Here is a 14,987-nt window from a genome sequence, read left to right on the forward strand (position 1 = left end):
TCTCCATTACATCTTTATCCAAGTGATCCTTCAAATCACAACAAGTTCATTTTCTCATTGCTCCTAGCATCAAGAAAGAGGTGAGAGACATCACTGGCTTCCCACAAAGATCGCCATCTGTTAAACCAATCTCTCTTAGGAGTGACTCTAACACTGTCACGCTGAAGAGCAGTGCAGCCTTTTCTCCTATCCTCCCCTACACACTGATATATACCCCTTCCAACAGGAACACATGGAGGGTTTCCACTCGGTTGCTGCACATTTACTCCTTTTTTCGGCTATCTGTGTGAGTGTGTGTGCAGTTTTCCTTTCATCTTTCTTCTCTCACAAACTCCGGTCTGACTACTCTCGGCCAAGCAGTAGATTTGGTTTCTGCCTTTGTGTGAGTGTGTGTATTGTAGGCGGGCAACATTCAAGTCCCATCCCCAACATACTGTAGCGCTTTTAACTGGCAGTGGACAGCTGAGAGCTGGAATATGCTTTTGTGCTCAACAAAGATTGTGGATTACCTGATTTCCTAGAGTGGAAAGACGTCGAAGAGCTAACTCTGCAAGGTCAACGCGAGGAGCAGCAATAAGTGTGTGACAAAGGACACTTCCTACTTTACCTATACAGACTAAAGGAGTAGTGAGGATAAAACCTATTTGACAAAATACAAATCATGTCCTTTAAAACTGAATCAATGTTCAGCATGTTCATTTTTGAAAATGTATAGACACAAAGGCTACATGTGTGTTACAAGGCAATGCATTACCGTGTTTACTTAGTAACTAACCCAACAAATTACATAGTCACAAAACTATCTGACTTGCGTTGCACATCCAGTACATTTGGCTCAACACTAGAACTGCAAAGGGGGTCATTTTCACCCCTGCATTTTGAAATATGTGTAACTGTTAATCTAAAACGCACACATGACTTTTCTCAAAATCTGTATATTTATCATCGAGTGAATTTTGGGGGGTGGGGAACGAAGAGAACAAAGAATATATGAGCATTTATACCTAGAACTGCCAAACGCGCACCATTTATTGATTTATTATAAAATGTATCTGAACTTTTTTATTTGTTATGATTAGAAACTGAAGTAATTAAAAAAAGAACCCCATTTACTGAATTTTAAATCGTTTTTTTGTATTAAGTCCTACTTAGTAAATAAGAAAATGATGAAAACTAACAAATTAAATGTTTAAATGAAACAAGTGCTGACGCTGTTGAGTTAGGGGGTTTTAGGTGTAATGGCATGTTGGCGGTTTAAGTGTTAAAATCGGGATTATTTGTCATGAGTAAATGTATATGAAAACTTAAAACATATTGTTAATAAACGACATATGCTGTAGCTCATGTGGCCTATGTGAATGTTCAGTTGTTGTTAATTTGTGTCCACATGGTACAAATGCAGTACATTAAAACCAAACCATGATATTCTACTCAATCAACCTGACATCACCATTCACTAAATGTTTAAAATGGTGACTGTAATAGAGGAGAACATATATTTATGTCCAAATATTATCAAGAATGCAGTTTAGTTATATGTGAATATTATTTTGCAGGAGACAGGCTTGCTGAAAGTGTATGTGATGAGCTAGGTCATGTTGATCAGAACTATTTAAAAAGGAAAATGAAAACGCCTGAGTGCTACTGAATGATTCCTTAGAGCTTGCAGGTTGGAACAATGTCAGACACAATGACCCCATCAAGAATGAGAAGAGAAACAAAAATGGCAGTAAAAGCATTTAAGGAATCCACCAAGGACTGCCCCTTTGGCTATTTTCCCACATAAAAGCCCATGGGTAAGACTTCATCGTTGCAAGAGGTGTTTTTGTGTGTCCATCCAACTGTGTCTATGTGTCTCTGCTCATCTGTATGCTCCGTCACACACATGCCAACACTCACACAAACATGCCAAGAACACCACCATCATCACTGTCATAGATGGCCGGCAGAAGTCGTGTACTCTGGAGATGCAGAGGACTCACCTGAAGATCCTCTCTGGGGCCTGCTCCCCTGTAACTAGGTCATAGCCCTTCTCCAGGTCAGCGTACGGCCAAGGACTGAGAACACAGATAATTGAACGCCAAGTCAAATATTAAAATATGAACGAAATATCTAGATCATGAATATGTCAGTGGAAAAAAGGATGATTTAGTTGTATTCATAAAGAAAGTATTCAACATAATGTGTATAATACAATATACAAATAACCAAGGTCAAAATCAAAATGTCTTGATCAACATGTAGTTTTTCATATGGATACGGTAACAGCTGTTACTCTTACAAAAGTGTTAATATATATTTGACATGTGACTGGACTGGATCCAGCAGATGACAGGTGGAGTTAAAAACAATGTGTGACCTTTTAAGCAAATCAATGACTGGCAAGCCAGCTAATTGTCAAACAATGTCAGAGTCAGCGAGGACTCATTTGACTTACTTTTATATCCCTATATCAAGATATACTGTGTTATTTTAGTGTTATTATCCATTAATCAGTCTATTTGTGTGTGTCCTTCTCTGCCCTTCCCTGCCCTGCTGTTTTGTTTCAACACACACTATGACTTCCATCCTCCTTCTTTCTGTATTTCTGATTTCTTCTTCAAATTCTCCTTCCTCAAGTTAAGAGACCGTTCAGGCACATTTGCATGTTTTAGCCCATTACCTGCAAATTGCTTGTATTTCACATTACTGGTGACCATGTTTGAAAGCATACAGTAGACTATAAGATTGATTTTCTACCTTAGTTTCCATCCATTTAACTGTAATACTCCGGGGATCAACTTGCACAGAATTGAAACTTGCTCCAAAGATCTAATCCATCACGGCGAACAATTCACCCTAATTTCATGTAAAGTTAATATTGTGAGCCAATGCAGCTGGGACTGTGAAAGCAGCCTTAAGGTCACCTAAGTACAAGTGAGTTTTAGATACGAGTGGACAGAGAAGACGGGACTTACCCTTCGTTTCGACCCCAATCGCTGCGAACACAGAGGTGTTTATGGACAGGATCAGGGGAATAACCCTCATGACAGCTGCATTCTCCTGCGACACAGAGAACAAGAAGGGGCACAGAGGGGGATATTTATTCATCTCAGTTGCAGAATAAATTACCATGTAAGTGACCCTGCCCTGCTCATTCATTAGAGGTCTATCAAATAAGCAGTTGCCATGCTACCTCATTTCCCAGCTATATTTATTCAGTGTACACAACTGGAGAAGATTAACAGTGACACCAGCTGGGCTATTTCCTGAAAAATGTATGAAACAGTAGAAGTAATTCTCTTGAATTGATCGTCAAGCCATTAGGAATAATTTGCACAGTTCCATGATTGGATAATTAATAGACCTGCGTCTAAATGCTTTTAGCACTATGACTGTATAATGTGCTGGTATATGTTGTCATGTGTGAAGACTGAACAAAAAAGCTTTGAAGTAAGCACTCAAATAAACACTGAAAATAAATAAACAGTCATAAACATTTACTTATTTGCACACTGCAGTGGCTCAGTCAGTAGGGGCTTGGACTGTGAGCCGTAGGGTCGCCGGTTCAAGTCCCCGACCAGACCTAAATATGGAGTGTGGACTTCTACTTGGAGAGGTCCCAGTTCACCTCATGCCCTGCTGTGGTGCCCTTGAGCAAGGCACCAGACATCCCCCTTCCCCCCTCACTCCCATTGCTCCCCGGGCACTGTACAATAGCTGCCTACTGCTCCTAGTACTAGACTCCTGGTACTACTGTAGGATGGGTTAAAAGCAGAGAACACATTTCACTGTGTGTGCTGTGTGCTCTGCTCTGTGTGCTCTGCATGTGTGACCATTAAAGAGGGTTTCATCCCTCCCAATTCTTCTTCCTCTTCTATTCTTCATACTGGTAGTCCCTTGGAGTGTCATATATTCTGCTGGCTAGAATACAAAAAAAGAGACTTGGTTTCTGTTTGCTTGAGATATCCCTTGAGCATGTATCATCCCCACTGAGGCATTTTTGTCCTTGAGCGTTTTTTGTCTCGATACAAGATCTGCGCTCAGCCCTGCTCAGTTGGCCGGACAGCTCCCAGTGCAACGAGCAGGGACACTCAGACGCAGCTCTGTTTCCGTACAGGAGGAGGAAGAGGACTCTCATGGATGCTGATTCACTTGGATTGGATATCAACAGTGCAATGAGCACAGTGTGTGTGTGTGTGTGTGTGTGTGTGTGTGTGTGTGTGTGTGTGTGTGTGTGTGTATGTGTGACAATGCATTGAACAATTGACGTTAAAAGAATGATTCAAGAGCAAAAATTCAAAAATGTGATGAATGTGCATTCCTTTTATAGTTTTGTTTATTGTTTTTGCTGAATCTAGATTTTTTCTGAACACTGAAAAAATTAAAATGTGTCCCCTGATCCTCAAATAAACGTATATTGTCCAGCCAAAGCACATTGAAATCATTAAACAAACCATATGTATTGGGTTTATGTTATGTTGTTCAGTTCAACTGAATGTGAAGGTATGGTTATGAAATATTCAGAATACACATCATGTATAATGTAAAGTGTATGAATGCATTTTTTAAATCTTAAGTCATTGGCAGCTCAACCAACTTTTTATATTAGCGTTGTTCCCAAAATAAATGTTTTCTGTTGACCTATATGAAGGCATAACACTGGAAAAATATGTAATGGCCACCTAGGCAGCACTATTCACATTTTATCACCTACTATTTAATAATTTACTGACTGAGTTTATAGGCTTAAGAGTCAGAGTGATTCATCACCTGGATTCAGTCACAGAGAAATAACAAACGTGTTTTTATTTGCTTGCAGTTATTTCATCTGCCCTTTCTAAATGATAAGCAAAGGCTCTTGAAATGGCTCCACTTTAAGATGAAAACCCAGCTTCAAATTCAAATAGCCGTTTTCGATAGAAGATGAATGATGAGCACAGATCAAATGACGCAATATATTTTCATCTTTTTATCAAAGAACTTGCATTTTCTTTCGGTGCATAACATAATTCATCTTGAGAATTTTAGACTCACACCATTTTATGGTATAGTAAACCATGCAATGGTTTAATTAGTTTTCTTAGAAATGCCTCTACTGAAGGATGACAGTGTTTGTTAGAAAACAAAGTAGTAAGCCATTATTGTTTTAAAAAAAACCTTGTTAAGGTAAAGTGCCCTTAATCTTCATGGTTACAACTAACCCCAATGTCTTTAGGTTAGGAAACCACAGCAGTCACAGGTGAAGAAAGCAACTTTCTCTCTGGGTTTGAAACTGGAAATAAACAGCCATGTCAGATTTTAAACACTGACATTTTGCCGACCCATCCATCAACAGCTACCTCCATTATCTGCAGAATTTGTGGCTCTATCAATGTCACTTTACCTTCTTTGCTCCCTTCAAAGAGAGATATAACTCCTACAGCAGCTAGAGGGCTTTGTCACTTGTATGTAAATATATAAAGTTTTTTAGGGCATTTACTGAAACGACTGATGTTGTCTCCTTTGATTTCATACTCCCAGGCACAAAAACATGTATTCTGTTCATGTTTCAAAAACACATAAGGACACATACACACACCTCCATTTCCAACTGCTACTTTTTCCATACGCATTTAACCTAGTTAAAGTTAATTCTGCCTGACTGCCAGAGGGTCTGCTTAATAAAATCCATCTTGCACATGAGCAGTCAGATCACATGTTACCAGCTTGATTCTGGAGAGGTAGGAAGGAAAGCTTCTCTGTCGTTTTATTTTCCCTTTCTGGTCTGCCACAGGCTGGAATCGGCATACTTAGTTATGGTTATGCTAACAAAAGTGCCCCAACTTAGTATGTCTTTCTTACATATGCAATGCAAAGATTTACATAGCAATCTCAGATTCTACGGTGATAATGCCAGACTGCACCTCTTATTAATTGGAGAGAGGAAATAGGAGCATGCTGCGTACAGGAGCACCGCTAACAAGTGACTGTGCCTCTTGTTGTACATCTAATTAGGACATGGACAACATGTTTCCTACAGACCAGAAGACAAGCTAATCAGTACCTACATTACCAGTGTGTCCTTGCTGAGCTGCTGGCAAGAGTAATGCTACACCCTGCATTTGGTCTGCATGGCATCCCAAAGATGCCTCGAACACCTGTTTGTATCGGACTTATCTCCGGGTGTTTTCAATGTCAACTAAAAACACATCTTATCATATAATCGTATTTTTTTTTCATATCTATGAGTAAAAAACGGAATAAAATGTTAGGATGAGAGTTGCAGCTGAACAACTGTGCCTGCAAATATATATGAAAGGTTTCTGCTTTTCACAACAACAAAATACGATAGACATACAATACAATAATTACATAGTTTGCATGTACAGTACACCCCCCCCAAAAAAAGAAACTGCAGCGGAAATGTTCCTTAGCTCAGTTGGATGGATTTTGATGTATTATTACTGCAAACAATAGAGTCGGGTTGATAAGTGATGAGTGCATATTCCTGAAAACATTTATAAATATGTTCACCTTAATGTAAGTGTTTCAAATGTAAACAATTGGATCCTTACATAACACTGAATGAAACAGCTACGTGATAATTGTGAAGCCTTTGAACTGGGATCTTTCATTTTAGCTTCGATCAAAAGCATTATAAACATATCCTCTTCTGTTCTTTCTTTGATGATGTGGTGGTGTCAAACGGTCAACATATGTACACAAAATAATAAATATATATCAGGATAATATTATTCCAATGCAAATGTGCCCTCAAAACAATAGTGGTATACATGCATGTATCACCTGAGTTAGAAAAAGGTTAATCTTCATGCTATCCACACAGTGGATTTAACAACACCAACTGTATTGCATTCAGAAGAGAGTAATCACATTAAATTAAGCGTGGATGATTGGTTTTGATATGTAGCTCAGTATAAGTATACTTTAAATCCACATGTGTGTAGCCTGCAGGCTGAAGAGGGAGACGCTCACTCAAGTCTTTCCCACCTTTTCTCACGCGAGGTGCACCAGCGCGGAAGCACACGCACAGTGTAATCTGAGGCACACCTTGCAAGTAATCAGCGGAATGTGTCTCATTCCTTTATGCAAATGCCTTTACGGGAGGATCAAGCAATTAACAGGAAGAGATATGGCTGGTTGATTACACATTGAATGGATTGGATTAACTAACCTTTAGACAACTCACAAGAATCCCTTTTCATTGGCAGTTTCTCTCCTTCTGAAACCCTGGTTCAGATCCAGTGCAGGCATATTAAAATGAAGGTTGTGGTTGAGGAGTGAACATTTAACTGACTGGCTATTCTTTAGGAAGCTTAGTGGCAGCAGACACAACGTGAATGTACCACAAAGAATGAGTTGTGCTGAATTAGTTAATAAAGAAAACTGCCTCTTAAAGATCAAGCGAGTAGTAAAAACCCAAGGAGGAGATAGAGATGGGACTGTATGGTCATTACACTTGAACTTCACAGAGCTTCTAAAGCACGATGGCAACTGCACTCAATTTTACATTTACTGTGTCTACTTGGCTGGAGTTAAGTTGTGATTGAGACATGCGCCATATCAGTGCCATCCATCTGCCATGTTATGAGTTTGGAACAGAATGTGTTGGCTTATTGACGTATTTTCTGTGAGGGTTTATATCCTTCCATGTATTTATTTTTATAATATTTTAGTAATCTATTTTATGTCTCCAATTGAATAAATGATGCATACTTGTTTAAGATGAGGATAGGATGGCAGCATTATGTTTATCTTAGTTGGAGACGCTACATTTAGAATTGCGTTATTTTATTTATTAAAGTGGAGAAGTAAAGAGGCGTTCACTGTGGTTTCAATGTGAGAGGGCCAAGTGCAGCAGAAAACATTACGGAGAGATGATCATCGAAGGGACACAAATGGTAAACATATCTCTGGAGACATATGCATTAAAGGGACTATGGCCCTCTAAACCAGTGGTTCCCAACCTGGGGGTCGCGACCCCCTTGGGGGGTCGCCAAAGATCGCAGGGGGGGCGCCAGACCTCAGATGATTTGAGGCCTAATATCATATTTAGAATAAAAAATAAAAAAAATTACATATCATTTTTTTTTTTACATATCATTTTTTTTACATATTGTAACGCAATACATGATTACCGCTAAAAGCCTTGTCTATATTACAATAAAATATAGAAATTAATTGATTAACTAAAATTAAAATTCAAAAAATTCATCTGATACTCCTCCGATTGGCGCCAACATTGACGTTACTGTGTCAGCTTTCATAATAATAACAGTTTGCTGCGCTTGCTAGCTAGCGACCAACTTCATAAGGTGAATATTTTTGTCTAAAAATGTCTGAAAAACGTAAAGGAGATGACAGCTCATCTGCAATCAAAAAGAAAATGAGGACCTACCTAGAGAGCTATCTTAACTTCGGTTTCATGGAGGGAACGGACAAAACCCGCCCAGAGTGTGTGATATGCAGAGAGAAGCTAGCCAACGAAAGCATGAAACCCAGCAAAATGAAGAGACACCAACAGACCATGCACCCAGAAACATTCGGGCGTGATCGGGACTTTTTCATAAAGAAACAACACCTTGCAAAGGCAAACAAGCCAATGGATATTAGAACAGCGTTTGTTAGGGCTGGCAGCGAGGCCTCTTTTGAATGTGCACTTTTAATAGCAAAGGCAAAGAAACCGCACAACATTGCAGAGCAGCTCATTAAGCCAGCTTGCATTAAGATGGCTGAGAAACTGTGCGGCCCGCAGGTGGCGGAGAATCTAAAAACTGTACCACTGTCAAACAATACGGTGAAAGACAGAATTGAGTAGATGGCAAGTAACTGCGAGCTGCAGCTGCTCGAAAAGCTTGGAAAGGGGCCATTTGCCATACAACTTGATGAAACCACAACTGTAGCAGACGAGGCTGTGCTGATCGTTTATGTGCAATATATCGATGGGGAAGATTTGAAGCAGGACATTCTTATGTCAGTCAACCTTACCACTACCACTCGGGGTGAGGACATTTTTACTGCAGTGGATTCTTACCTCTCATCCCACAAGCTTTCCTAGGAGAATTTAGTTGCATGTTGCACAGACGGAGCTGCCTCAATGATGGGGAAAAACAAGGGATTTAACAGTCGCTTGAAAGAAAAGGCCCCACACTGCACAATATTTCACTGTGTGATACATCGCCAGGCCCTGGCCAGCAAGAAACTGTCAGAAGACCTCAGCGAAACACTCTCAACTGTTATTAAAATAGTCAATTTCATCAAAAGTCCCCCCACCAACAAGCGTCTATTCGCAGACTTGTGCGAGGATGAAGCGCGCCAAACCCTCTTCCTGCACACCGAGGTGCGCTGGCTCTCACGCGGCCGAGTGCTGGCACGCTTTGTAGAACTGAAGGAAAAAATTGAAGAGTTTCTACAAACTCGTAACCGCGCACTGTCAGAGCAAGTGACTGAGTCATTCTGGATTAAAACAGCATACCTGGCCGACATCTTCAGTCTCTACAATGAAACAAACAAGCGTCTGCAAGGCGTGGAGTCCAACATTCTCCAATGATGCATTTGTGCGCAAACTGGAGTACAGGGTCGGGAAAATGGAGAGGGGGGAGCTGCAACAGTTTCCACTACTGCTGAAACAATCCCAAAACAATCCTGAAACGGTGCCTGTGTCTGTACGTCGCGAGTTCATCCGCCATATGAACGCACTGCAAACGGAAATGCAATCACAGTTCGCTGACATAGACGAGTATGTCTCCAAGGAATTGTGGGTTTTAGATCCCTTTATTGCCAAAGTTGAGGATGTGGAATACCTGGATTGCGAAGATGAGCTCACCGACATCCAAGCTGACTTGCTGTCAAATAAATACTTCCAGGAAAAAGGATTCAAAAAGTTTGGGATTCTCAAAAGACCAAGCCTCGCTCCAAAGATCACACTGCATGCCACGACCAGGATTATACTCCCATTCAGTACGACATATCTATCAGAAACAGCCTTCAGCGCCCTTGTTGCCATCAAGACAAAAGCACGCAACACACTGGACGTTCACAACGACTTTAGACTGGCTGTCACTCACATTACACCTGACATTCCATCCCTGGCTGCGGGCGTGCAAGCCCAAGGTTCACATTAATGAACCTACTTGAACCTCGTCTTCTCTCTGCTACCTGTTCCATGGCAGACAAGCATTTGATTTACCTGTTTAATATGCCAGTTTTTCATTTTTTTTATATTGGCCTATGCAACCATATTACCATTTATTTATGAGACATAGTATATTCTTTTGAAGTGTCCTGTTCTTCGACATTTGAAATAAATATGATGCATACATTTGGAAGTTAGTAGCTAATAAAAGCATACAAAGACAGAAATGTATCATTTTTTCTTTAATATAAATGTTTCTTCTGCGCGTAAAGTGCCGGTTTCAGTTGGATTATTTGTCACAGTTGCTCCGATCAGATCGGTCTCCTCCATTTTGTAGATTATTTACGATTTTTTAATCCACATAAACACATCACCAAAATCTGGCTTACTTTGAGCAAGTGTTTTAAACAGTTGAATCCCTTTGTGAATTGTTTCCACTTGCGCCGTCCTTTAATTTATTGATACAGCGGGCATCCAAATTCATTAATCCTGAGTCCAATAACCAATAAAGTCACTCCAATAGTGCTCCTTAGTTACGCTTTCATCCTCCTTTAATGAAATACTGCACATTCATCCAGTTTGTGACAGTAGTTGTAGCATTTTTGAGACTTTTGAACTTTCCGCTGTTACCAGGCACGGCTGTCACTACCCGATCTGCCCCCCTGCCCGATCTGTACTGCGCATGTGCGAGATGGTCCGCCATACTGGACAACTACATACGGCAACTGTAATAGGACACTTCACACAGTGGCGTTTGGCAAAGCAGAAAAAGAACACAAAAAAACCGGGAGAGATGAGTTATTGTTATGACAACGTGACTTCACTTTTATTTAACAACTCTTTTTATTGGGTTCTTTTATTTGGGGTTCAGTACATTGTCAGAATAAGTGAGACATAGATTTAACTTCTGTTAGACAGCTATATGCCATACATTTTTGCATACATTCACAGTAAATATTTATTCAGTATGATAACTGCCAAACAGAAGTTAAATCCATTTTCTTTTTGTGCTTTGCCAAACGCCACTGTGTCAAGAGTCCTAGTTGGGTTGCCGTACGGAGTTGTCCAGTATGGCAGACCATCTCGCACATGCACAGTACAGATCGGGCAGGGGGGCAGATCAGCAACAGCGATAATTAAAGTTTCAAAGTTTTGGGGGGTCGCAAATTCCAACAGGAGTCATTTAGGGGGGCCCTGGGTGAAAAAGGTTGGGAACCCCTGCTCTAAACGACTTGAAATCAATACAATGTGGACCGGTGATTCATCCTAACCTGAAGGACTCAATTGAAAAAGCATTATTTATGGTTGCAATGAAATGCAAACATTATATGAGCTATACATTCACTAAAAGTACCTCAAAGTTAAACACAAGTTGAAGGACAGCCTTCCTTAATAACAGTGAGTGGAGGGGCACCTTTGAAGGGTATGTCATAGTGAAATAAATGGTATTCTCGTTCTTGCCCATTAAGTTATGTAGGTTCAGCTCATTTATTTTCACAGTTTTAATCAGTCTTACACTTAAAGAGACACAAATATGGAATAAGTTGATGCATCATTGATATGTTACACTGTTGTTGGATTGTTAGTTCATTTGACAAGACCTTGATTTCAACACAAATGTGTACTCAATAACAGCTGCAACGCTAAATCTTCCTACAGTAACGACCAGAAGCTGTGTCCCTAAATGGCTATATTTAGATGGTTAAATCGTGTAGGATCACTGATCAAGCCTGCATAAAGAGCTGAGACAAAGGTTATTGCTCCTCAAGGAGCCATACCAATAAAAGCTTTAAAGCTGCAGGGGGATTTAAAGATAGACAACACCCACTCGGAAGGGGCAAATAGTTTGGTGTAGGAAAAGTCCAACAGCACATGTTTATCAGAGCAGTTCTAAAAACATCTGGTCAGTATGCTTTTACTGCTTCTTCAGACATCCACAAGCTCACAGCTCCAAGTACAAAGAGAGGAGAGTTAGCCCATGCTGGGATGAGAAGGCTCTCTGTTCACTGCTGGATTTCTCAATCAGACCCAAATAAAGATAGGTCATGCTCAATAATAATGTATCAATGTTGAGGAAACAGTAACAAAAGATATAATTCATTGCTTGATTGCAAAGAAAGAGCATTACTGACAGTACATACATTTATTTGAAAGTTTTATGTTGTTATGTATATTAAATATCTGACACATTCAACCATTTTATGGCTTAACTAAAACATCTATCACATTTGGACTTGCAGACATTAACAACAAAAGGTGAAACCAGACCAATACATTGTTCTGTTTTACAAAACATTGCACTGTCTTTAGCATCACAGGACGTGAAAAAAAAAACATAATGTTCCGTTGCAAGAGTAAATGACTAACACTAGTTCTGAAGTCTGTTACCTCTTTCACACGCGTGATTAAAAAAATGTGTTGGACAAATGTAAAAGTATTATGTGTGTTATGCACTGATTTGCAGATATGATAGCATCAACGTTGTAATTTCCATCAATACCACAGCTTTAGGGGTAAAAATAACAACCCATCAAGAGGGAAAATAGCTTATTATGGTCATCAATGCCAACATTTACAAAACACCCATTGTATACTGTTACAACCCCCTCCACTCCACTAGAGGTCTCTGTGTTTGTGTTCTGCTTGCTGGCTCTTGTTTGTGTTTCAGGTGATCAACCTGATGAGCAGAGTTGGGTGTAACGCATAACAAAGTAACGCGTTACTGTAATAATATTGCTTTGTTGGAAACAGAGTATTGTAGCGCGTTACTTTTATAATTCAGTAATCACACTACAGTTACTAACATTGCCCCGACACGCGTTACTTCGTTACTTTTATAAAATAATCACACTCACTGACAGACAAGAGGGGTTTCCGCCGCAGGTTTGTATACATGTAGGCCTACGTAATCTGCACGATTTGCCCGTCCACATCTCCACGTGCAGTGCTTCATAAACATGTCTGAGTCTTTTCATCTGGAAACTTCCTCAACGGGGCCGCTCGCTCTCTTTTCTTGATTGACCTCTCACGGGTGAACAGTTCAATGTCCCGCTTCATTGTAGGAATTCTGCCATGTCTCTACCACTTTAGTTTGACCATCTCTGTTACTAAGTTATGGAATACTAAATAAATAAGTAATTAGATACCTTACCGTTACTGCGCTCATAAAGAATGATAAGAATAATGCGTCTTGAACTGGTTTCATTAATTAGTGTATTTACGTTTCTCAGACTGTTAGCTTGTTGTGGTAGGCTGGTAGCCTATTTTATTAAAGAGCATATCAAAATAAAGACTTGTGTTATGTCTTCCTTTAATGAAATAGTAATTGGGGGTGCAAGTGGAGTCTCGCAGAGGCAAAACTGTGGCGCGCTTACACTGTAGGTGCGCCTCAGTCTGCGTGATCTGCCTGTAGGGAGGGGCGGGCCGGCCCTGCGAGTAAAGTAACGAGTAAAGTAACGAGTAAAGTAACGAGTTACTTTATGTAGACAGTAACGAAGTAGTGTAATATATAACTTTTTTTTTAAAAGTAATATGTAATATGTAATATATTACTTTTTTTTAGTAACGACCCCATCTCTGCTGATGAGCCACACCTGGGCCGTCTACATAAAAGGCCAACACCAACCCATACTGCCCTCTGACTCTTCTGTTGGACACGGCCACGTCTTTGTTTCTGCACATTTTCACACACCCATACACACAATCATTACTGATAACTAACTTCCACATTTATTAGGTTTCTTTGAAGACCTTTGGTTTTTATGGTATTGTAAATAAATATGCTTTTGTTACACTTAACGGGGTCTCCCATTTTTGTTGCAGCCTATGAGCCAGGCCTTAACAAATTGGGGTCTCGTACAAGATTTTTGACATTGGCCGTTTCTCAATCGCGAGGAAACTGGCTTCCAAGCCAATATTTCAAGGATACTACGTCATTGAGTGCCGCCAAAGGACTGTTCCAATCTCCAGCATGCTTGGAATCCACCAAGGCCACGTCCTTGGTTTGGGGGTAATTTCGAGGCTGCACATGGGTAGACTTTGCGTCCTTCAAATCCCCACAATGCTTTGCGCACGGACCAATTTCAAAAACCCTTGCGGAGAATGGCTGAACCGACGCAGCACAGCACACATTTAAATGTAAGTATGTAGTGGCGTAGAACATGTGTTGGTAAATATGTTACTTTGTTGCATTTGTTATTACCAAAAATGTGTTCCGTGAAATTAAAGCAAGTTCATAATTAGATAGACATCGTGAGGTATTTATTTTCGGTACAGTTTATGTTGAAGCCGTTAGAGAGAGTGGCACACTGTAAGCCTGTTCCATTCTTCTTTGTTTTCCGAAGCCGTGGCTTGGAAGTATACTTGCTTCGTTTCTGAAGGAAGTGACTTGGAAGTATGCGACTACCAAGCCAGTATCCTCGCGATTGAGAAACGGCCATTGTTTCTAGTTATGTAGTGCAGCCATCTTTGTCTGCTTGTAAGTGGATTGAAGGGCCGAGACTGATTACAGGAATCAGATCAGCTGTAACTTGGTAGACAGGTGCACCTCGTTATGTGCATGCTGGTTGGTTGGGAGACATGGACAAGTGTGGTGAGTAGATGTTTGTTTTTGTTGGATAATGTAAGCAGTTGTAATGAAATGCATGTGGGTGTTGTTTTTGTTTTTCGTCGCTAAGCTCGTTATAGTGGTGATTTTTGTAGTTGATGTTTGGTGGTCCTGTGAGTGTCTTTCACTTCTGTCCCTGTAGGCTTCAGAATGGATTCCCTTTGGAATTCGTTGGGGGTTTTTAGTGTGGTGTGGACGTGGTTAGAGCTATTAGCTCGGGAGCACGTGCAAAGCTGCGGGTGGAGTTGCCAATTGCTGGTTGCT

General features: G+C 40.3%; 1 protein-coding gene across 2 annotated transcripts in view; it reads right to left on the minus strand.

Moving 5' to 3' along the window:
* astn2 (astrotactin 2) overlaps positions 1-14,987 on the minus strand; it is a 291,201-nt gene that overhangs the window by 121,084 nt on the left and 155,130 nt on the right. For both annotated transcript variants that reach the window (XM_079657488.1, XM_079657487.1), the window contains exons 8-9: positions 2,958-3,042; positions 1,983-2,057 (exon numbers count right to left, since the gene is read on the minus strand). In XM_079657488.1, coding sequence (XP_079513614.1) covers positions 1,983-2,057; positions 2,958-3,042 — 160 coding nt within the window. The remainder of the gene's footprint in view (positions 1-1,982; positions 2,058-2,957; positions 3,043-14,987) is intronic.

The sequence above is a fragment of the Notothenia rossii genome, assembly GCF_949606895.1.
Source record: "Notothenia rossii genome assembly, chromosome: 11".
NCBI classification, from domain to species: Eukaryota; Metazoa; Chordata; class Actinopteri; order Perciformes; family Nototheniidae; genus Notothenia; species Notothenia rossii.